Source organism: Oncorhynchus clarkii, chromosome 13 (genome assembly GCF_045791955.1).
Source record: "Oncorhynchus clarkii lewisi isolate Uvic-CL-2024 chromosome 13, UVic_Ocla_1.0, whole genome shotgun sequence".
Taxonomy (NCBI): Eukaryota; Metazoa; Chordata; class Actinopteri; order Salmoniformes; family Salmonidae; genus Oncorhynchus; species Oncorhynchus clarkii.
The window spans coordinates 39,796,051-39,821,637 of NC_092159.1; the positions used below are offsets into that span (position 1 = coordinate 39,796,051).

At 44.6% G+C, this 25,587-nt stretch overlaps 1 protein-coding gene across 3 annotated transcripts; it reads left to right on the forward strand.

The window, feature by feature from the left end:
- The first annotated feature begins 379 nt into the window (after window positions 1-379).
- Window positions 380-20,445, forward strand: LOC139364687 (histone-lysine N-methyltransferase EZH1-like). Of its 3 annotated transcripts, XR_011626492.1 has the most exons (21): window positions 380-668; window positions 1,730-1,919; window positions 2,005-2,130; window positions 3,149-3,271; window positions 5,792-5,909; window positions 6,173-6,388; window positions 7,167-7,269; window positions 7,969-8,132; window positions 10,128-10,219; window positions 10,371-10,533; window positions 12,881-13,062; window positions 14,118-14,209; window positions 14,421-14,449; window positions 14,566-14,691; window positions 16,046-16,224; window positions 18,013-18,108; window positions 18,276-18,357; window positions 18,464-18,544; window positions 18,640-18,724; window positions 18,883-19,023; window positions 19,200-20,445. XR_011626492.1 is itself a non-coding variant. In XM_071101636.1 (20 exons), exons 2-19 carry the CDS (start codon window positions 1,734-1,736, stop codon window positions 18,726-18,728), a joined length of 2,247 nt encoding a protein of 748 aa, XP_070957737.1. In that variant the 5' UTR covers window positions 380-668; window positions 1,730-1,733; the 3' UTR covers window positions 18,729-18,771; window positions 18,883-20,445. The 3 variants fall into 3 exon arrangements, 2 of the variants coding, with proteins under 2 accessions (XP_070957737.1, XP_070957736.1); XM_071101636.1 differs by having other exon boundaries at window positions 18,640-18,771; window positions 18,883-20,445; XM_071101635.1 differs by having other exon boundaries at window positions 18,883-20,445.
- The last annotated feature ends 5,142 nt before the right edge of the window (window positions 20,446-25,587 follow it).

Consider the following 25,587-nt stretch of genomic DNA (forward strand, 5'->3'; position numbering starts at 1 on the left):
CTTCCCAAATACCATCACCTGACCCTCATATTAAAATGCATTACATCCGTATAGGTATAGCATTTGTTCTATTTTACTTATTTTTTTTAATGATATCTCATTATAAGAACAAATAATAACACATATTAAACATCATTATTATGACTACCTATCAACTGTAGAATTTTGATAAATTAGTATTATCCACTAGTTATTAGTAGCCTATAGTAGCTTAGTCGCATATGTAATAGTTGACTAATAGTAATAGTATTCTGATAGTAGTAATAATGTTAGTAGTAGCCTTATAGCAGACGTGTAGCCCTTGTGAGTAGAATCATTCATAAGCTACATGTGGGCTATCCAAATGTCCATATACTTTCAAGTCGCACGCTTTTTTACCACAGTCCAGCTACCAAGCACAGTGTGGTCACAATACAGACGTCACTCTCTAACTGAGCCAGCTAAGTGCGCAGCTTTTAACTGTACAACTTCAATTTCAGCATGCTTGCGGACGACATAGGAATCTTCGGATCCCATCGGCGTGTGAACCCAAATACACGGACCCTATTATTTACGTCGCGTCCGTAGCGAAGAAATCCGTATTTTATGGTGGATTTCATACGGGGAGTTCAACGCTGTAGTGGCGAGCTCAAGTCGCTACAAATAAGAGGACACGAGGATCCTTAAAGGTAATTCTAACTGCGACACTGTATCAAAACTGGACATGTGTGCGCGCATCCCAGAGAAGCGCAGAACATTCACATTATAATGTTATTGGTTGGGCGTGAAAGCTGTCCATTGCGTAAAACGAACATAATTGAAATGGATAGGCGATGCATCAACGTATGTGACTTCTGTTATCGACTGTTGGTGTAGGATTCTAAGGAAGGCTAATGCCTGGTACGGTTAAAACGAATCATTTGCCCTGAAAACGAAAAGCCTTTACGCAGCGCGACATTTATTTTGCTTCTCACCAATCCCACAACATTTTGTGGGATAGGGTTATAGAATTCTGCAGAAGAGGTTATGAAATCCTGGAAAAGTGTACTACGCACTTAGCTGCTCTGTTTTCATATTGGCTTTCAGAAGAGAAACGCCCACTTTTACTAATGTTGTATGTGCAGGGGAGAACGTGTTTTACAGACTGCCATTTGGTTTCGGTATATGACACGTTTGACGTGTTTGAGGTTTCACTTTATTATAGGCCCGTTATTTTATGATTCCGTTGTTCTAGTCCCACATGATACGATTACGATGGCACATTATAGCGCTGACCAGGATGCACTGGAAGGTGTTTTTTTAAGCCTTTTTAACGCAGTCCTTGGTGCTTTTGCTAACAGAAGGGGGCGGTGGTTCGCTCACGCACGCACACGCATGCAGAAGTTTGAGTCATGCGTTTCGTTTGGCTGTGTGAGTGAGTGAGTGTGTGTGTGTGTGTGTGTGTGTGTGTGGGAGGGGGGGGGGGATCACTTCTCTTACGGGAAGCTCTTGGAAAATTACTTTTCCAATTGCCATTGATGTTATCACATCCCAGATCCAAGTAAAACGTGTTTTTGGAGTTAGGCACAACCCATTCACACACCACACTCACACCAACAGTGATATCCTCCTTTAATGCTACTTCTAACAACACAAAAATTGACCCTTAAGAATTGGTGTAATAGAAAAGTGTTCTTTAACATGATTGACCGGGGCACTTCCATGTGTTTTGTGTCAGTGCCAGTAACTCTATCATTCTATCATTGTGCAGGACCATGGAGGAGGCCCCAGAGGTCCCTGTCTCAGACCCAGTCCCGGACCCGGCCCTAATCCTGACCCCAACACCTTGTCCTGCCTCCAACATACCCTCCCGAAGCCTGTTGGAGTGGAGGAAGAGGGTGAAGTCTGAGTACATGCGCCTCCGTCAGCTGAAACGCTTTAAAAACGCAGAGCAGGTCAAGGTAAGGATAATGAGAGAGAGAGAGAGAGAGAGAGATTGTGTGTATAGCTATTACAAACTATTCTTACATTTCCTGTCTTTTCCAGGCCTTGTTCATGTCCAACCGGCAGAAGATAGAGGAACGTACCAACCTTCTGAACGAGGAGTGGTCCAAGCTGAGGATCCAGTCAGTTCCCCTGTCTACCCCAGGTGGAGCGCTACCCGGCAAAAAGGTGAGAGAGAGAAAGAGACAAAAGGATAGCGAGGCATACAGTAGGAGGCGATGCATTGCATTTTCTGGCCTATCCAGACAAAGCAATGATTTCCTGTGCCAGTGAACCTCATGGCTGCGCTTGCAATAGCTCTCCCATTGATGTTCTCAGATGGATTTATTGCTCTCAACAGGAAAAAAAAATCCAAAATTATTTCGTATAATTGAAACAAGAACACTTTCTCTTAGTCACAGATGGACAAAATCTGTGACCAGAGAACGTTTGTGTGATCACATTTATTTTACAGTTATAGGAAAGGTGAACTCTTCCAGTAAGTCGTTTATAATTTGATTGTTACTATATGTAGAAAGCATTTCAGTAATGTCAAGCCCTATTGTACCACTTTTGAATAGGAAAACATAATATCAGATATTTCATAATATTTGTACTATGTACTTGAGTTTGTGTCCTCAAAGGGGAGTCTACCGCATAAATTCAATAGAAAGGTTAGTTCTAGACCTTTTAAAAATGTTGCAGAACTACCAGTTATTGTTTATGGCCATCTCATGAAGAATATTTACTTTTGTGTATGTGTATTTAAGGGGAAATCTACATTTTGGCCATTAACTAGCCCTTTCAAGCCCATTCTGGCTCCTGCCTCCTCATTAACCAGGCCAGGGTCTGCTCTCCCATCAGCCTGACAGAGGACTGTGATGTTTCATCCCTTTTCAGGGAGATGCTGAGCTGCCAAAAAGGGTTCATGAGGCAGCCTTACTGAGGTCAATAACTAAACTCTCTCAGAACCTATGATGAAAACAGCCTGGAGGCAGACAGAGCAGCATCTTGTGTTCCTGAAATTCTCACTATGCTCTTCTCTAGTGTCTTGGTATTTGTTTCCTAGTTCATTTCAGAGTAGTGTCAGTGGATATAGCATTGTCTTTATCCATTTGGGTAATAGTAGCCTACCTGTTCGTTATAATCCAGTGCTGGTCTGTCCTACTTTGTCATACTCACCCATCTGTCTCTGGTCCAATCACAGTTGTGCATGGTGGAGTTTGGCTTCCCAGCGTTTAAAGCTCAGGCGGTTGCCGTGAGGCCCCTGACGACCGTGGCAGGAATCCCCTTCATGTACTCCTGGTCCCCTCTGCAGCAGAACTTCATGGTACGGGGCTTTCTCGACAACACACACACATTCAGTATACACTACCGGTCAAAAGTTTTAGAACACTGACTCATTCAAGGGTTTTTCTTTATTTTTACTATTTTCTACATTGTAGAATAACAGTGAAGGCATCCAAACTATGAAATAACACATATGTAATCATATAGTAACCAAAAAAGTGTTAAACTAATCAAAATATATTTTAGATTTGAGAATCTTCAAATACCCACCCTTTGCCTTGATGACAGCTTTGCACACTCTTGGCATTCTCTCAAACACCTACATGAGGTAGTCGCCTGGAATGCATTTCAATTAACAGGTGTGGCTTTTTTGACATTTCTTTCCTTAATGCATTTGAGCCAATCAGTTGTGTTGTGACAAGGTAGGGGGGTATACAGAAGATAACCCTATTTGGTAAAAGACCAAGTCCATATGGCAAGAACAGCTCCAGCATTACTTTAAGACATGAAGGTCAGTCAATCTGGAACATTTTCAAGAACTTTAAAAGATCCTTCAAGTGCAGTCACAAAAACCATCAAGCGCTATGATGAAACTGGCTCTCACGAGGACCGCCACAGGAAAGAAAGACCCAGAGTAACCTCTGCTGCAGAGGATTAGTTCATTAGAGTTACCAACCTCAGAAATTTCTGCCCAAATAAATGCATCACAGAGTTTGAGTAACAGACACATCTCAACATCAACTATTCAGAGGAAACTGTGTGAATCAGGCCTTCATGGTCAAATTGCTGCAAAGAAACCACTACTAAGGGACACCAATAAGAAGAAGAGACTTGCTTGGGCCAAGAAACACAAGCAATGGACTTTTGGTTCCAACCGCCGTGTCTTTGTGAGACGCGGTGTGGGTGAACGGATGATTTTCGCATGTGTATTTCCCACTGTAAAGCATTGAGGAGGAGGTGTTTTGATGTGGGGGTGCTTTGCTGGTGACACTGTCTGTGATTTATTTCGAATTCAAAGCACATTTAACCAGCATGGCAACCACAGCATTCTGCAGCGATACACCATCCCATCTGGTTTGGGCTTAGTCCCACTATCATTTGTTTTTCAACAGGACAATAACCCAACACACCTCCAGGCTGTGTAAGGGCTATTTGAACAAGAAGGAGAGTGATGGAGTGCTGCATCAGATGGCCTGGCCTCCACAATCTCAACCATATTGAGATGGTTTGGGATGAGTCGGCCCGCAGAGTAAAGGAAAAGCAGCCAACAAGTGCTCAGCATATGTGGGAAATCCTTCACGACTGTTGGAAAAGCATTCCAGGTGAAGCTGTTTGAGAGAATGTCAAGAGTGTGCAAAGCTGTCATCAAGGCAAAGGGTGGCTATTTGAAGAATCTCAATGTCACGTCCTGACCTTAGTTTCTTTAGTATGTTTCTATTTTAGGTTGGTCAGGGCGTGAGTTGGGGTGGGCATTCAATGTTTTTGTTCTATGTTTGGTATTTCTATGTGTTTGGCCTGGTATGGTTCCCAATCAGAGGCAGCTGTCAATCGTTGTCTCTGATTGAGAACCATACTTAGGTACCTGATTTCCCACTCTTGTTTGTGGGTGGTTGTTTTCTGTTTAGTGTATGTCACCTTGCAGAACTGTTTAGTTTCTTCCATTCACTTCGTTATTTTGTTTTGTGTGTTCAGTTAATAAATTAACATGGACACTTACCACGCTGCGCATTGGTCCGATATTTCATACTCGTCGTCAGACGACGAAGAGATCCGTTACACTCAAATACGAAATATATATTTGTTTACCACTTTTTTGGATACTATATGACTCCATATGTGTTATTTCATAGTTTTGATGCCTTCACTATTATTCTACAATGTAGAAAATAGTCAAAATAAAGAAAGACCTGTGAATGTGTAGGTGTTTTAATACTTTTGAACGGTAGTGCACATACACACCAGGGAAAACACAAGGCCTTATTCCACTTGTGTAATAACAATAAACGCTCATCTCTATGCAATAACAAAGTCATTTCTATTACTGTGCAAGAACATGATAGGTCGCTTCTAACGTTACTACGTTGTTATTACACAGGTATAAAAACCCTAATATGAACATTTGCACACAGATTTATTCATGTACCACATTAACACACAAACAGCCAGATGTGACAATGTGTTTGTTGATTTTGAGTCCCATAGGGCGTGGCACAATTGGCCCAGCGTCGTCCGGGTTTGGCCAGTGTAACCGATGTGAAAAGGCTAGCTAGTTAGCGGTGGTGCACGCTAGTAGCGTTTCAATCGATGACGTCACTTGCTCTGAGACCTTGAAGTAGTTGTTCCCCTTGCTCTGCAAGGGCCGCCGCTTTTGTGGAGTGATGGGTAACGATGCTTCGTGGGTGTCAGTTGTTGATGTGTGCAGAGCGTCCCTGGTTCGAACCCGGGTCGGGGCGAGGGGACGGATGAAAGCTATACTGTTACACCGGGGTAAATAAGAATTTGTTCTTAACTGACTTGCCTAGTTAAATAAATAAAATAAAAAAAATAAAAATTTTCCTAGGTGGAGGATGAGACGTTCCTCCATAACATCCCCTACATGGGAGACGAGGTGTTGGAGCAGGACGAGGCCTTCCTGGAGGAGCTTATCGACAACTATGACGGTGTCCATGGAGACAGAGGTGACCTGCCTACCTGCCTAGACCAGGGATATCATCCTTTCTGTCCTGTTTCGATTACGCACACTGTCAGTCTGATCTATCACAGAGTTATATTATTGGAGATAATGGGGGTTAGGCGGGCTCCAGGAGGTCAATCGGTACAGTACGTGCGTTGCTGTGTGCTGCTGGGGCAATCTTAATTGTTTAGGGGATATGTGCTGACGTATATTGCATAATGTCATCAGTAGGTGCGGACATGTTTGACTGTGTGGTTTGTCTCCCAGAGGGAGGGTTCATCAACGACGAGATCTTTAAAGAGTTGGTGGAGGCCTTGAGCCAGTACTCAGACCAGGAGGAGGAAGAGGAGGAGGCGGCGGAGGAGAAAGGGGGGAAAGAGGAGGAGGAGAAGGGGGTGAGGAAGAGCGCTGGGGAAGGGACTGAAGAGGCCAAGGTGGGGCCCACAGCCTTCTTCAGGAGGAAGAGGAGGAGTGTCGTAGAGGGTGAGTGTCCTCCAGAGTCTTTTGACTGAAAGATGTAACCACAACTAACATACAGTAGTTCATGTCTCCTAGATGTGATTGGATGCTTACTGTATGTAACAAAAGGTAATACGTGCTGTTTTCTATATGAGAGTCACTGGTTTTACTATGCTGGACTATCTGAAGGGAAATGTGCATGCTTATTTGTATTTGCTATAGACTTGTCCTCCTACTCTTATCAGTGGCATGAGAGAACAGAGGGTACAGGTCAGGTTGATCACTGTGACTGTACTGTACCCCATGTTGTACAGGAGCCAGCAGGTCACTCTGTCCCAACACGGTGGCACTGCCTGGCATTGTTTACCTAGAGACTTTCCCAGTCCCAGGGACAGACTGGGTGGATGGGGAACATGCTTGGTCATAACACCAATACAATACGACCAGGTTCTGGTTACAAGGCCCTTTGACCTCTGGCACATAGAGAGCACCAGGGATTATGGGAACTGGTGGGGGGGGGGATACACACTCACATAGAGAGATATTGTGTCATCAGACACTGTCACTCAGTGTCAGAACTTATCAGTATGACTGACACACTCATTGGTACTCTCTCAATACACAGAGCACATGGACAAACAGTCCTCAATAGGCTCGGGACTTTGCTATCGTTCCAATATGATTGCTTACATGGCAAAAAGTGCAAATACAATTACATCTCAATGGGAAATTGGAACTAGAAAAGGGGTGGTTGAGTAGCTAATTATCTGCTCTTTGCTTTTCTTCTCACTACCTTCCTTAGTGAGGGATTCGCCTGCCAATAAGAAGATCCCGCATGATAAGATATTCACGGCCATTGCCTCGATGTTCCCCTACAAGGGTACGACGGAGGAGCTGAAGGAAAAGTAAGAAAAGTGCCCATCAACTGTGCTGTGCTTAGCCGAGCGTTGCTTGGTGTTCACCATGGAGATGGGAGCTCTCAGGGAGATGCTAATAATGCTCTCTGCCCTCTCTCCTCACACTCAATAGAAAAGTTGTTGCATCCCCGTCTGAAAGGCCTTTTTCTTATCAAATACCGCAAACTAAACACTCTCATCCAAATCCACCTGCAAATGAGCATAGGCCAGGGGTCGACAACAGGGCCCCGCAAAGTTTTTAGTAAAACAAAGAATAATAATGTTTTGTTTTCCGTTAAACAGAAAATAACTGTAGAATTCAGCAAACTATTTCCCACAAATAAATAAAAAAATGACTTGATCGTGCCTCAATGTAATCAAGGTATGAAATTATTGTTATTTCCAAATTCAGTTTATTTTTGGGCTTAGTTGTGGTCTATTTGCAATGTACAAATTATTATAATTATCTTCCAGCCCCCCAACCTTCCGCTCCGACAAAAATCGTACCGCAGCCTGATCTAGTTGCCTACCCCTGGCATAGACCTACTTGAGTCAGAATACAGCTACTTACTGTAGTTTCCCACTTCTACTGTATATCATGCAGTATACCATGCTCATCCAAAATACAATCCTAATACAAAGTTATATTATGCATGGTAAGGCTATGTTTTGTTTTATCCCCTTCTTCCCCAAATGACACTTCCCTAGATACAAGGACCTCCTGGAGCCCCCCAGCCCGGTAAAGCTGCCCCCCCTCTGCACCCCTAACATAGACGGGCCGTTCGCCAAGTCTGTCCAGCGGGAGCAGTCTCTGCACTCCTTCCATACGCTGTTCTGCAGGCGCTGCTTCAAATACGACTGCTTCCTCCACCGTAATGTGTCCTATGGGTTTACTCTTTTCTCTCACTTTCTGTATCTCTCTCTCTCTCTCTCTCTGTGTTTTTAACCTATTGACATCTGTCAACATGTGGCTTTTCCTCTAGATTTATGTTTTTATTTTTTCTCTCTGTCTCACTCGGACTCTCGTGGAATCAACACAGCTCTAGTGTTATAATAAATGCATTATTACTAGCCAGGACAAACATATTTTCACGATTTCACTAATATCATCAAAATCAATGAATCGTAGCACGTTTTTGGGCTCATTCAGTAGTTTTTACCTGATAAAGTAGATAATCGTTTTTAAAGTACCGTTTCTATTCCCTAAAAAAACATTGAAAATGACACTGTTGCTGCTTCCTGTTGTCATGGCTTTTTGATTTATGATTTAAATGTCCAAATTCATAATCAGTATGCTGAAATACTTGTGATATTTTGAAGACCAATACATAAGAGTTACACCCTACACACACGTGTCACACATGTTCAGAATACTTGTATTTTGCTAAATGGTTAGTGTGTTAGGCCAGTAACCGAAAGGTTGCTGGATCGAATCCCCGAGCTGACAAGGTAAAAATCTGCCGTTCTGCCCCTGAGCAAGGCAGTTAACCCACTGTTCCCCGGGTCACTGAAGACGTGGATGTCGATTAAGGCAGCCCCCCCGCACCTCTGTGATTCAGAGGGGTTGGGTTAAATGGGGAAGACACATTTAGGTTGAAAACATTCAGTTGGACAACTGACTAGGTATCCCCCTAAATTAGCACCTTTCAAACTGCACACGTACTAATATTTCCCGAGCAGTCACTCAATAATGGAATTGGTGAGCTTGTTCTACTGTAATCAATAGCGCACGCATATGAATCACTCACATCGATATCGTATTGAAATCAATTGAACTGGGACAATAACCATGGCGATATGTACCATTAGCACTCTTCTACCAGACAAACATCAACGAACTTGGGTAAACTACATATATATCTCGAATGATGACCACCTGTCGTAGCCATTTCTCAACTTATTTTTCAGTGAGAAAATTATTTTGGAAGATGGCCAATACGGAAAAGGAAAACATTTTTGGGACTGGATAATTTCAACAAATCACCACATCATCGGTTTCTAATAGCAATAGGGGTTTGCTTTCATTTGAACGATAGCTTAACCCTCAAATCCATTAATTAATGTACTGCCAAAGCGCCCAATTTTTTTCTAGCCACCGTGGTCTGAAAATGACATCTGAAAATGACAGCTGCGTCCCACTAAGGACTGGCATGTATGACAAAAACAGTGGCAGTGTCCAAAATATCTGATTGTCAGCTGTTGTCAAACACACGTTGGTCTCTTCTTCTTATTCTTATTCTCTTCCTCAAAAGTGTGCAGCGAATTCTACTAGATGAAAACCCAAAATTAGTATGACATCCTGGCATTTAAAATACTATAAAACGTTCTATTTTTGCATACCCAAAGTGCCTACTATTTAGAACGCAAGTATATTTGGACACGGCCACTGGTACTAAACCAAAGATATTGATCTGTGTTATGCAATCGATTTTGTGAGATCATGCTGACTATAAACTGTAATACTAACATCACCCATCTGAGGTAAAAAAAGGATGTGTTTTTCCTGCAATTCTTGTGTGGTGAAAACATTAGTATGTGTAATCTAGTAACACGTTCTGTCCACCATTGGGAAATTAGCATAATGTTACCTCATTAAATATGTCAAAGTAATTCAATATTTTAATATATGATAATAGTAAATGTAGCAGACTCACACATTGTTACAACAATGACATATATTTCTTCCTACTTTAACCATGGAGAGAATTTATATGCTCCCAAGGTCAATTTAACCAGGCGCTCTAGACTAGAGTGTCCATAGGGTCTGTGCAGCAGGCGAAATGTTTTACGTTAGTATTACTAGTATTACTGTTCTACTAACATACTATCAGTTACTATCAGTATACTAATAGTATGTGTCTTTCCAGCTTTTCACGCTACGCCCAATGTTTACAAGAGGAAGAGCAAGGAGATTCGCATAGAGACAGAGCCCTGTGGTCTGGACTGCTTTCTGCTACAGGTGTGCTCAGATCCTCTACATGTCCTCTGTGTTTAACTGCCCGACAACAGACAGACAAGCCAATGATGAATCTCTGATCCATTCATCCCTTCTTTAACACTCTTCTATCTCTTCACTTCTGTCCCTGTCTTCCTCTCTCCCTCCTCTAAAGAAAGGGGCCAAAGAGTTTGCGGATCAGGAGATGCTGCGCTCCCAGAGGTCTCGGCGGCGGCGGCGACAGCCACGTCCTCCCAGCTCCAGCTGCCCTGGCCCGTCAGGCACCACTGAGGAGGCCAAGGAGGTGGATAGTGACCACGAGACCACCAGCTCCTCAGGTAGCTAGGGGAAACACTAGCATTATAAGGGACAAGACAGACCAACACGAACGTCAGCGGAGCGCAGTAGAGCACCTGCTGGCTGATGACAAATGGTGGCGATTCAACATGTAGAACCGTTGGGAAATGAACAGAAAATTATGACCGATGTTCTGTGGTCAGAGGCGATAGGACGGCCACCCACAGCGCACGGCCGATGTTCATGTCAGTCTGTCTGGTCTGAAGGACTTTAAAAGACAATTATGTGAAATACGAGCTTCTAAGGTACTATTCATAGGTTGCAACTCCGTCACTTGGTCGTGTCATGCCATTGTTATGAACGTTTTCAAGGCGCCATAGTGGTGCCCTAAAGTGGTTATAAGCCCAGTCATTCTGGACGGAGGCTAACGACTGTTCAGTCTAAATTACACTATTGTGCCTGGAAATACAACAAATTTACTTTAGACAGATTGCAATATTGTCATTAGCTAGCAAAGTTTTTTAAACATAGCTATCAATGCTAACGGTAGCTAGCTAAAATTCTCTGTCCTCCCCTCAATCTTAGCTAAATAGCTAACGTTATACTGCATCTGAAGTCAATCTGGCAACATCAAAATGATGACAAAAGGTTTTTATTTATTTGCCTTCTTTTTAAATTGCATTGTATTTCTAAGCCACTGTAATTCCCCAGCTAGCAATGAGGAATCGGCCCAGAATCCTCTTCCGGTCGGCCAGAACTGACTGAATTGGCACGGTATTGGGTGTCAGACTCGGCCCGGAATCAAAAGGAATGACTGCCCAGAATCTGCCCAAGAACATTGGGCCATTTCCGTCTACCAGAATTCAGCCGACTTTGCCGGCATCTTACCAGAATCCACCCAGAAGCGGCCCGATGCAAATGTAAATAAATGTATACAAAATTACCTGATGTAGTCATTTTAAATATTACTATTTTACATTATATACATAAAAGTTATACCCATCCACAAAAAAACATTTTGTGTCGGAGGAAACACCATACACCTGGTGACCGTGTCAGCATGCATGCGCCTGGCCCGCCACAGGAGTCACTACAGAGCGATGGGACAAGGACATCCCGGGCCGGCCAAACCCTCCCCTAACTTGGACGACGCTGGGTCAATTGTGCGTCACCCGGTTGCGCCCGGCACGGGTCTCGAACCAGCATCTGTAGCAACGCAGTTTGCACCGCGATGCAGTGTCTTAGACCGCTGCGCCACTCGGGAAGCTCCATCCACAAAGTTTGTAATGCTTATCAATTGCCTTGCACAAAGTATCAAAATACTTCACAGGACTCTTAAAGAATTTAATTGAAATGTTAATTGTATTTTTGATCACAGAAACAATGAGAAAATATGGAAAAATAAAGAATGAAAGCAGCCCGTGTAATCATCTGCCAGAGAGTAACCTCAATCGGCCCGAGGCCCAAGTCATTGGGCCAGATAACTCACACCGGAATCGGCCCAGATCCACTGTGCTAGCTGGGGCACCTTTGATGACATTTTCTTCAGCGCTCATTGACAATACATTGAGTAGGATGCTCAGTTGGGCATCAGTCCAAAACCGACGTTCAAAACAATATTGTGACGGAAATGCAACCCATGAATAGGAGACTACCAGCTTCCTATCTTCTCAGGTAGGAGAACACTAATGCTTCATCTGCTACGGTACTACTGTATATCTGTCATACCTCAGTGTATTAATGACAGAATGGATCGACTAAGTTCCCCATAATGCTCATCTGCCAGAATGGTTCATGTGTGCTGAATGCAGTACATCAGAAAAGAGAACCTTGGCTGAAGATGATTATTATTATTATTTTTAACTATTCACTCTCACTCACTCTCCAAACACAAGAATCCAACCATGGGTTTCAGCCCCAAAACTAATAGATTCTTCACTCAGCCTCTCCCCCTGGTTTCCTCTTTCTGTTGACAGACTCATGTGGAGAACAGTGGGAGGGGAGAAAGAGTACTCTCCTCAGGCTCTCGTTTTCTCTGTCCTAATCATTTCCTCACTCTCTCTACTGTCGCTCTCTTGCATTCAGTTTGGAAGGAACTAATATCTGTACTGTGATGTCACTGCAGCTCTTCATTTTGAAGATAGACTACTGACTTAAGCTGGTGGCCCAGAGGCCTTCCCCTAGCTCAAATCATGTGTAAGAACAGATTGGTGAGCGGACTAATAAGCATTCCCCAGTCATAGCATGTGGTCACAATAACACAGCCTTGAACCTGTTGCCAAGCAACATGTCGCTCTCTGCCTTTGGCAGTGGGTGTATGTGCGTGAGTCTCAAATGCCTCCCCCACTCTCTGTGCGTGCGCATGTGTGTGTTTTTGTGTACGGTCAGAGAGCAACTCTCGCTGTCAGACCCCCACCAAGCTGTGTCCGGGGGAGGAGCACGGGGAACAGGTGGAACCTCCTGTCCAGTGGAGTGGGGCTGAGGAGTCTCTGTTCAGAGTGCTGCACGGTACCTACTACAACAACTTCTGCTCCATCGCTCGCCTCATCAGCACCAAGACCTGCAAACAGGTGAACTACCAAGAACCTACACCCACCAGATGTTCATATACTCTATTGATGCACCAATTAAAGCATGTCTCCTGGACAACACGCTAATGACCAAAACAACATTACAGACTTAGTACAGACCGACAAGATAACGAAGTGGTGCTGTGACTGTGTTGTATGTAGTGTGTCGGCATTGATACAAGTGTCGTAACACATAATACTGTGTGGAAAATTGGGATGATTACAAATGGAATGTAAACAACACGCAGAGTCATAAATGAGGACATGACATCTTTGTTATTCTCCGAGACTCCGTCACGGTCTCCGGGGTCAGACGGCTTGTAGCAAGCGGATCCCTTCCTAGCCAAGGTATTGTGGGGATGCTATGTGTCTCTAATATGGGGGAGTTATGGGAGTATTGTATGGGGAACATATTAGGCCTTCTCATCAGATTTACAAAGCTATTGAGAGACACGTTCCAATCCTCCAAAACAAAACAGAGAGACAAAGACCGAGAAACAAAGAGGGCGAAGCGCGACGACAGAGATCCGCCACAGACATTGCAAAGTAGCTTAGCCCCCTGCAGCAGCATCCCGGCCCCCAGCACAACGCTAGTGTGCCTCTATAGCATGGCCTTGTTATCCCTCAGAGAGCCTGTGGTTTGGCTGGATGGAAACACCGCTGCAACGAGCTTCCCAGTCCCTCCCTCTGCGTAATGTGTGTCTGTCTGTTTTAGGGAGGAAGCCAAATAAAAAAAAAATAGTCAGGCAGAAGTGGTTTGGGGCTTTGTGGGTGTGTTTGGGGAGTGGGATGGCGGGGAGGTGTGTGTGTGTGTGTGTGTGCGCATTACGCTGAGATGGTGGTGGGTTCTGATAGGGGAGGAGAGGGCCGGGTGTTTTATGGAGTAATCACATGCAGCGATGCACTTCCCAGCTTAATTTGAGAGACACACAACTACACAATGGGACCAAGTCCAGGTCCACACAAGATTCTGTATAGTTGTATAGTTGCGTGTATGCGTTGACAAATATGCCTGCATGTGTGTGTTTAATATGTGTGTTCCCTCTCTTCTTCAGGTGTATGAGTTTGCTGTGAAAGAGGTCCTGATCCATCGTGTTCCGTTGGTGGAGGGTGGCAACTCCCCTCAGAAGAAGAAGAGGAAGCACAGGCAAGATGGCCGCTGACTTTTACACTCACTCACTCCCCGTCCCTGTTGCAGCATGACCTCATAGGAATGTAGTGAGAATGGACCCTGATACACAGATCAGTGAGAGAAATAGATGAAACCTTGCAGAAAATGAAAGTAACTGCTCTTTTTCCAATAGCTTTGTACAGAAATAGACATGATTATTGAAAATGTTTTTCATTTCTTTCTGTAGGTTATGGGCAAAAATTCAGCTCAAGAAAGGTGAGTTCTCCACTTGACTGAAGTATTGAAATAGTCAAATTAACGTTGTCAAATGCATTTCTAACTCAGAATGATGTATCTGCTCATTGTATAATTAAAGCCTTTGTCCTCTCTAGATAACTTGTCCAATCAGGTGTACAACTACCAGCCATGTGACCACCCGGACCACCCATGTGACAGCTCCTGTCCCTGTGTGATGACCCAGAATTTCTGTGAGAAGTTCTGCCAGTGTGAGCACGAGTGTGAGTGTCACCTTACCCAAACACACATCCACTGCTACCACCACGTCCTCACACACACACACCACTTCCCAACTCGGACAGACCCTTAGCAGAAGTCCAAGACATATCAGTATAAAAAAAGACATATTTCAACACATACGGAACATTCCTTCCACTAAACTGGCTGTGGTAAATGTTTACTACAATTACCTGTACTGACAGCGAGAGGTTTCATAGCTCTACTCTGTAATGGGAATATGAATGTGTTCACAGGACAATTCTGCTGAAGCCAAGCTCTCTTTCACTCGGTGGATAAAAAGGCCCTTTTGACAGGCCATAATAGACAGTGGAACAGTGTGTAAGACGATCCTCCTCCTCGCTGTGTGTTCGCAGGATAAGCTGTCCTCTGGCAGGCAGGGTTTGGTTAGCTGCATGGGCATCTGTTCAGCATGGGGCGTGGTTCACAATGCTCTGACACATTCATCCCAGGAGAAATGAGCCTGAACCGCTGGGCCCACGCACTTCCACAAATGGCCACAGGGCGGAAGGGAGAGAGAGAGAGGGAGAGAGAGAGGGAGAGGGAGAGAGAGAGGGAGAGAGAGGAGAGAGGGAGAGAGAGGGAGAGAGAGAGAGAGAGAGAGAGAGAGCTTGGCTCTGAATTCACAGCTTTGGCTCATTTTGTGTTCTAATAGAAATACAGTTCTCCCTCTCCCTCCCTGGTTCTGACGGGAAGCAGGGTATGGAGGGTTTCATGTGTGAGCTCCACTGCCCTGGAGAGAAATCAAAGAGACGTGACAGGCAGAGTGGCTGAGCTACAACATTCATCCCTACATTTATACGAGACAGACCGCTACGACTGAACACTGCTCGGTGATGCGCACACACAGCCATGCAAACTGTAGGGAAGAAGACTTAGGAAGGAGGAGAGACAAGACTAATGTTACTGCTTATGGAGTATTGTCCTTCAGCTAAACCTGTTGGAGAGGAGAGGGACATTTTAAGTTGTCTGCCGCTCGGTTTCCTTCTTCCTCTGCCCGGAAGGCTTTCCATTACTCTCAGCACAGCTGTATTTCAGCATAGCTGCCAGCAGGGGTCAGTGATTGATGAGTTACATTACAGAGCAGCGGCTTTTCTTTTGCTTTTTACCGTTGGAGGCAGCATTCATTAATGAAAATGCGGTTGCCGTTCGCCACACAGCCACAGAGAATTCTGTTACAAATGAGTTCTCTAGTCCACTGAGGCATATAACTCAGACTGCCTCTCTGTTACCGCAGTATGTTTCCATGCTGTTTCTAAAAGTGACTATAAACCTCCCCGCTGAACGTTCCCCTGTCTGACTCTGAACACTAACCTGGGGTGTTACGTTGTTCTCCAGGCCAGAACCGTTTCCCGGGCTGCCGCTGTAAGACCCAGTGCAACACCAAGCAATGTCCCTGCTACCTGGCGGTGAGGGAATGTGACCCAGATCTGTGTATGACCTGTGGAGCCGCGGACCACTGGGACAGCAAGGTAGTCTCCTGCAAGAACTGCAGCATCCAAAGGGGGCTCAAGAAGGTAGGCCAGCAGGTCGTGTTCCAGTCCAAAGAAATAGAAAATAGAAGCTGGTTTCACACGTACAGTGCCTTGCGAAAGTATTCGGCCCCCTTGAACTTTGCGACCTTTTGCCACATTTCAGGCTTCAAACATAAAGACATAAAACTGTATTTTTTTGTGAAGAATCAACAACAAGTGGGACACAATCATGAAGTGGAACGACATTTATTGGATATTTCAAACTTTTTTAACAAATCAAAAACTGAAAAATTGGGCGTGCAAAATTATTCAGCCCCCTTAAGTTAATACTTTGTAGCGCCACCTTTTGCTGCGATTACAGCTGTAAGTCGCTTGGGGTATGTCTCTATCAGTTTTGCACATCGAGAGACTGACATTTTTTCCCATTCCTCCTTGCAAAACAGCTCGAGCTCAGTGAGGTTGGATGGAGAGCATTTGTGAACAGCAGTTTTCAGTTATTTCCACAGATTCTCGATTGGATTCAGGTCTGGACTTTGACTTGGCCATTCTAACACCTGGATATGTTTATTTTTGAACCATTCCATTGTAGATTTTGCTTTATGTTTTGGATCATTGTCTTGTTGGAAGACAAATCTCCGTCCCAGTCTCAGAATGGTCCTGTATTTGGCGTCATCCATCTTCCCATCAATTTTAACCATCGTCCCTGTCCCTGCTGAAGAAAAGCAGGCCCAAACCATGATGCTGCCACCACCATGTTTGACAGTGGGGATGGTGTGTTCCGGGTGATGAGCTGTGTTGCTTTTACGCCAAACATAACGTTTTGCATTGTTGCCAAAAAGTTCAATTTTGGTTTCATCTGACCAGAGCACCTTCTTCCACATGTTTGGTGTGTCTCCCAGGTGGCTTGTGGCAAACTTTAAACAACACTTTTTATGGATATCTTTAAGAAATGGCTTTCTTCTTGCCACTCTTCCATAAAGGCCAGATTTGTGCAATATACGACTGATTGTTGTCCTATGGACAGAGTCTCCCACCTCAGCTGTAGATCTCTGCAGTTCATCCAGAGTGATCATGGGCCTCTTGGCTGCATCTCTGATCAGTCTTCTCCTTGTATGAGCTGAAAGTTTAGAGGGGCGGCCAGGTCTTGGTAGATTTGCAGTGGTCTGATACTCCTTCCATTTCAATATTATCGCTTGCACAGTGCTCCTTGGGATGTTTAAAGCTTGGGAAATCTTTTTATATCCAAATCCGGCTTTAAACTTCTTCACAGCAGTATCTCGGACCTGCCTGGTGTGTTCCTTGTTCTTCATGATGCTCTCTGCGCTTTTAACGGACCTCTGAGACTATCACAGTGCAGGTGCATTTATACGGAGACTTGATTACACACAGGTGGATTGTATTTATCATCATTAGTCATTTAGGTCAACATTGGATCATTCAGAGATCCTCACTGAACTTCTGGAGAGAGTTTGCTGCACTGAAAGTAAAGGGGCTGAATAATTTTGCACGTCCAATTTTTCAGTTTTTGATTTGTTAAAAAAGTTTGAAATATCCAATAAATGTCGTTCCACTTCATGATTGTGTCCCACTTGTTGTTGATTCTATGTTTGAAGCCTGAAATGTGGCAAAAGGTCGCAAAGTTCAAGGGGGCCGAATACTTTCGCAAGGCACTGTAGCTTTTGATAGCTGATGATGTGCTGTATCTGAATTCAGGTCGGAGTCAGAACCCATATCAACATGCTTATGACTTGCTGAGGAATGAAAGGCACACTTGTATTATTCCAGTGTTGTCTTGTATGTCAGCCAACTTTAACCTCTGACCTCTCCCAGCACCTCCTGCTGGCCCCCTCAAACGTGGCAGGGTGGGGCACCTTCATCAAAGAGTCAGTTCAGAAGAATGAGTTCATCTCAGAGTACTGTGGAGAGGTGAGGCTACATAAAACTGTTGAACATAGCTTTCTTTATCATGTAATGGGGTATAGTTGGGTGTGGGGTTTATACGGTATCAGTATGTGTTTGTATGAATGTCTTTGTATTAATGTATAAAACATTTAGTCTGACCATCACGCTCTGAAACTTGTCTGTGTCTGCAGCTAATCTCGCAGGATGAGGCGGACCGACGGGGGAGGATCTACGACAAATACATGTCCAGCTTCCTCTTCAACCTGAACAATGGTAATAATGACTCCTCAACACGCTAATGATGCACAGTTAACCCATTTAAGGACATCACAGTCTCTGTGATCGCTGAGCTGACACTGTTCCTGTAATGTCTCAACAGACTTTGTCGTGGACGCCACAAGGAAAGGGAATAAAATCCGATTTGCGAATCACTCGGTGAACCCAAACTGCTACGCTAAGGGTAGGATCAAGAGAAAAATACAAAGCCTGTTTTGTGGAATGATTTGGTTTGTTGACGTGTACAAATCAATGATATAATGGCTGTTATGGTTGCAGTGGTCATGGTGAATGGAGACCACCGCATCGGGATCTTTGCCAAACGGGCTATCCTACAGGGGGAGGAGCTCTTCTTCGACTATAGGTAGAGCCTTGTGGCCATGGGAACACTGGAGCCTTCGATACAATACGGTATCGCAGTCCTTCTTTGGTTGTCTCTGATATTTGTGGGATGACTTGCATTTATTTTTTACACTGATGCTTCATACTGTCCTGACTCTCTCTCTCTCCTGCCCCTTACAGGTACAGCCAGGATGATGCCCTGAAGTATGTGGGCATAGAGAGAGAGGTCGACGTGGCCTAGCATTAACCTGCTGCATTTCAACCACCCGCACTGACCCCTTGCTGACTGACCCCCCCCCCCCCCCCCCTTTCCGTCACCTGGTAACTCTTCTGCTCCTCCCCACAATGCCACAACAAACAGAATCTCTATTGGCCTCTGTGAAACATTCACCGTAATGGAGGAATATTAAAACAGCTGATCTATGTTACTGACAATTGAGGCATTGACAACAGTGCTGTGACTAAATGGTTTTCTTCTCCCTTGGTGACAATTTCAGTGAAATCACTTCCTCTCTGCAGGAAGCACTTCCCCACTGCTTTATCACTCACCTATCGAAACTGTGTACGTGAAGCTTCTGGAACGACACAAGCAATTAGAATGGCAACAAAACCTACTATCTACAGTATATATTCAATGTATCGCTTATACTGTACCATCAGCCTCATGGCATTGTTGTTATTTTCAACATGAAAACATGCTGTGTGTTATTCTCTCTGTATTTGTTATTCTCTCTGTTACTGTACTCACATCTATTAACTATTGCTTGTCCTCTCAATGAGCAACGCTAACTTTTTAGCCTACAGTGTATCTATTAACAGTGCAAGACAAGCGCACGTGTTGTCTTTTGGTTTAAAATGAACTGTAAGCACATTAGCAAGAGAATGAGCTTTTATTTTCAAATGCAGCTCTATGGAGGAACTCAATATCCTGTCATGTTACTCAGAAAAAGCCTCTTCCTGGTAGCTTTTGGAGGCAATGCTAAACTCATGATAATGCTAAAGCTCTGTATCTGACCTGTCTCTGTGGCTATAGCATCAACACCACCCCCTTCATACATAATGAAATAACTTACTGTGCATTTATACCAATGTTCTTCAAAAAAATATGCCGTACCGTACGAGAAGCCGACTAACTGAATGTGAACTCTGAAGTGGTGGTTGATGGGAGATCTCATTCCTCCTTTAGTTTGACAACTCTAGTCACCCGTGCCATTGGTACTCAGTGATATGTGTACTTTATGAAGCATTTGCCATTCAGTTTACATGAGTGTCAGCTCTTTTAACTCTAAAGAGACTATATTTGTGTGTAAGAACCATGAACATTATAGTCTTCCCTGAACTAGCTGTGAGTGCCAAATGAATCTAAACTGAAAGAGGAGGGTTGTCATTATGGTGTTTGTATTGTATATAATGGACTGTGTTACAGGTAACCATTTTACGGTTCTACTCGTCACGGGAAAATGAAATGGGAAAAATAGTTTTTTTTTTACTATTTCAAGTGCCCCACCTGGATGTAGTGTACGTACAACCATCCATCTGATCATGTTGTCACAATATATAAAAGTGAATTGTGGAACTGACATCCAGGTCTGATATTCACCCAGGATTTTATCCTTCAATCCAAAAACATTGACACCCACGACAGGATGAGATCTTTCTGCACGGAGGTGACTGAAACAATATGGAATTTATCGTTATGTACAACTTATGCCTATGAAAATAAAACTTTAACTTTATACATTATTGCTATATGCATCTTGTCGTTGAGTACCATTGTCAGTCAAAGTGGTGGAGCGCTATTTTGGGGGGGAGGGGGGCTAGGATGAGTCAGGGTTGAACATACCCTAGCCTCAACCACAGCCCTAGCCCTAGTTTCAGGTCCACATCCCGGTTCAACGCTAACTCTCAACTACAACCCTAGCCCTAGCTTCTTGTCCACATCCCGGTTCAACACTAACCCTCAACTACAACCCTAGCCCTAGCTTCTTGCCCACATCCTGGTTCAACACTACAGTCGTGGCCAAAAGTTTGGAGAATGACACAAATATTAATTTTCACAAAGTCTGCTGCCTCAGTTTGTATGATGGCAATTTGCATATATTTCAAAATGTTATGAAGAGTGATCAGATGAGTTGCAATTCATTGCAAAGTCCCTCTTTGCCACGCAAATTAACTGAATCCCCCAAAAACATTTCCACTGCATTTCAGCCCTGCCACAAAAGGACCATCTGACATCATGTCAGTGATTCTCACGTTAACACAGGTGTGAGTGTTGACGAGGACAAGGCTGGAGATCACTCTGTCATGCTGATTGAGCTTGAATAACAGACTGGAAGCTTGAAAAGGAGGGTGGTGCTTGGAATCATTGTTCTTCCTCTGTCAACCATGGTTACCTGCAAGGAAACATGTGCAGTCATCATTGCTTTGCACAAAAAGGACTTCACAGGCAAGGATATTGCTGCCAGTAAGATTGCACCTAAATCAACCATTTATCGGATCATCAAGAACGTCAAGGAGAGCGGTTCAATTGTTGTGAAGAAGGCTTCAGAGCGCCCAAGAAAGTCCAGCTAGCGCCAGGACCATCTCCTAAAGTTGATTCAGCTGCGGGATCGGGGCACCACCAGTACAGAGCTTGCTCCGGAATGGCAGCAGGCAGGTGTGAGTGCATCTGCACGCACAGTGAGGGGCGAAGACTTTTGGAGGATGGCCTGGTGTCAAGAAGGGCAGCAAAGAAGCCACTTCTCTCCATGAAAAACATCAGGGACAGACTGATATTCTGCAAAGGTACAGGGATTGGAATGCTGAGGACTGGGGTAAAGTCATTTTCTCTGATGAATCCCCTTTCCGATTGTTGGGGGCATCCGGAAAAAAGCTTGTCCGGAGAAGACAAGGTGAGCACTACCATCAGTCCTTTGTCATGCCAACAGTAAAACATCCTGAGACCATTCATGTGTGGGGTTGCTTCTCAGCCAAGGGAGTGGGCTCACACAATTTTGCCTAAGAACACAGCCATGAATAAAGAATGGTACCAACACATCCTCCGAGAGCAACTTCTCCCAACCATCCAGGAACAGTTAGGTGACGAACAATGTCTTTTCCAGCATGATGGAGCACCTTGCCATAAGGAAAAAGTGATAACTAAGTGGCTCGGGGAACAAAACATCAATATTTTGGGTACATGGCCAGGAAACTCCCCAGACCTTAATCCCATTGAGAACTTGTGGTCAATCCTCAAGAAGCGGGTGGTCAAAAAAAAAACCACAAATTCTGACAAACTCCAAGCATTGATTATGCAACAATGGGCTGCCATCAGTCAGGATGTGGCCCAGTAGTTAATTGACAGCATGCCAGGGTGGATTGCAGAGGTCTTGAAAAAGAATGGTCAACACTGCAAATATTGACTCTTTGCATCAACTTCATGTAATTGTCAATAAAAGCCTTTGACACTTATGAAATGCTTGTAATTATACTTCAGTATTCCATAGTAACATCTGACAAAAATTTCTAGACACTGAAGCAGGAAACCTTTTGGAAATTAATATTTGTGTCATTCTCAAAACTTTTGGCCACGACTGTACCCCTAGCCTCAGCCACAACCCTAACACTAACCCTAACTTCTTGTCCACATCCTGGCTCAACACTACCCCTAGCCTCAACTACAACCCTAACACTAACCCTAACTTCTTGTCCACATCCTGGCTCAACACTACCCCTAGCCTCAACTACAACCCTAACACTAACCCTAACTTCTTGTCCACATCCTGGCTCAACACTACCCCTAGCCTCAACTACAACCCTAACACTAATCCTAACTTCTTGTCCACATCCTGGCTCAACACTACCCCTAGCCTCAACTACAACCCTAACACTAACCCTAACTTCTTGTCCACATCCTGGCTCAACACTACCCCTAGCGTCAACTACAACCCTAACACTAACCCTAACTTCTTGTCCACATCCTGGCTCAACACTACCCCTAGCCTCAACTACAACCCTAACACTAACCCTAACTTCTTGTCCACATCCTGGCTCAACACTACCCCTAGCCTCAACTACAACCCTAACACTAACCCTAACTTCTTGTCCACATCCTGGCTCAACACTACCCCTAGCCTCAACTACAACCCTAACACTAATCCTAACTTCTTGTCCACATCCTGGCTCAACACTACCCCTAGCCTCAACTACAACCCTAACACTAACCCTAACTTCTTGTCCACATCCTGGCTCAACACTACCCCTAGCCTCAACTACAACCCTAACACTAACCCTAACTTCTTGTCCACATCCTGGCTCAACACTACCACTAGCCTCAACCACAACCCGAACACTAACCCGAACTTCTTGTCCACATCCTGGCTCAACACTACCCCTAGCCTCAACTACAACCCTAACACTAACCCGAACTTATTGTCCACATCCTGGCTCAACACTACCCCTAGCCTCAACTACAACCCTAACACTAACCCTAACTTCTTGTCCACATCCTGGCTCAACACTACCCCTAGCCTCAACTACAACCCTAACCCGAACTTCTTGTCCACATCCTGGCTCAACACTACCCCTAGCCTCAACTACAACCCTAACACTAACCCTAACTTCTTGTCCACATCCTGGCTCAACACTACCCCTAGCCTCAACTACAACCCTAACACTAACCCTAACTTCTTGTCCACATCCTGGCTCAACACTACCCCTAGCCTCAACCACAACCCTAACACTAACCCTAACGTCTTGTCCACATCCTGGCTCAACACTACCCCTAGCCTCAACCACAACCCTAACACTAACCCTAACTTCTTGTCCACATCCTGGCTCAACACTACCCCTAGCCTCAACCACAACCCTAACACTAACCCTAACTTATTGTCCACATCCTGGCTCAACACTACCCCTAGCCTCAACCACAACCCTAACACTAATCCTAACTTCTTGTCCACATCCTGGCTCAACACTACCCCTAGCCTCAACCACAACCCTAACACTAACCCTAACTTCTTGTCCACATCCTGGCTCAACACTACCCCTAGCCTCAACCACAACCCTAACACTAACCCTAACTTATTGTCCACATCCTGGCTCAACACTACCCCTAGCCTCAACTACAACCCTAACACTAATCCTAACTTCTTGTCCACATCCTGGCTCAACACTACCCCTAGCCTCAACTACAACCCTAACACTAATCCTAACTTCTTGTCCACATCCTGGCTCAACACTACCCCTAGCCTCAACTACAACCCTAACACTAACCCTAACTTCTTGTCCACATCCTGGCTCAACACTACCCCTAGCCTCAACTACAACCCTAACACTAATCCTAACTTCTTGTCCACATCCTGGCTCAACACTACCCCTAGCCTCAACTACAACCCTAACCCGAACTTCTTGTCCACATCCTGGCTCAACACTACCCCTAGCCTCAACTACAACCCTAACACTAACCCTAACTTCTTGTCCACATCCTGGCTCAACACTACCCCTAGCCTCAACTACAACCCTAACACTAACCCTAACTTCTTGTCCACATCCTGGCTCAACACTACCCCTAGCCTCAACCACAACCCTAACACTAACCCTAACTTCTTGTCCACATCCTGGCTCAACACTACCCCTAGCCTCAACCACAACCCTAACACTAACCCTAACTTCTTGTCCACATCCTGGCTCAACACTACCCCTAGCCTCAACCACAACCCTAACACTAACCCTAACTTATTGTCCACATCCTGGCTCAACACTACCCCTAGCCTCAACCACAACCCTAACACTAATCCTAACTTCTTGTCCACATCCTGGCTCAACACTACCCCTAGCCTCAACCACAACCCTAACACTAACCCTAACTTCTTGTCCACATCCTGGCTCAACACTACCCCTAGCCTCAACCACAACCCTAACACTAACCCTAACTTATTGTCCACATCCTGGCTCAACACTACCCCTAGCCTCAACCACAACCCTAACACTAATCCTAACTTCTTGTCCACATCCTGGCTCAACACTACCCCTAGCCTCAACTACAACCCTAACACTAACCATGGAGTATTGTACTATATCCTACTTGACTCTTTGAATACCATGAGGTACTGGAGCTTGGCTTCAGGTAACACCAACTTAATTTACCCACTGGTTTCACCTGAGGTGTTCCAATTTTCCCCATAACAACATGTATTTATTAGGACTGTACACGAGACAGACACATTGTGCCTTTGTCAACAGGTAAAGGGAAAATACACCGTTTTAATTTCCTTCAGGATTCTTTATTGAAGTGTCAGTTTGGTTTTGCTTTGATTAACATAGTTATGGTCATTTACAGTGAAATTATTACAAAACAAAACCAACATAACAGAAAGGGAGAGAACAAAAACTCCACGGTTTCAGTGTGGTCACAAACACAAAGTCCTGCAGTCGGTTACCACCTTCAGCAGGGTTTTATGAAACCTGAAACATCCGGTTTTCAGGGATACAGTATCTTCAACCTAGCTTCTTTTCCCCCTGAAAACCAGATGTGGGGACCCCGCTCAGGCATTTATTTTACACCTGCTACATTAGGTCATACAGTCACTAACTGTCTGGTGCCCCCTCTTGCAAGATTCTATAGGGTAGCGACCCACAGAGGGGTCTGGCCCTCTTAGACTCCCCTGCCTGCTCCTCCCTCTAGCCTGGCCCTAGCTCTGTCTCCTCCGCTGTAGGGACCAACACTAGTCTGTCATATGATGCTATGATGCTATGCATATGACCCTGCTTGTAGGACGGACAGAATCCTCGTCTCCTTCACCCTTGTGCTCGCTCCCTCAACCCCTTATTACATTTGAGTCTCCTTTACACAGAGAACCTTAGCTGCTCACTCGGTCGGTCACCCTATACGGTTGGCCAAGTTGA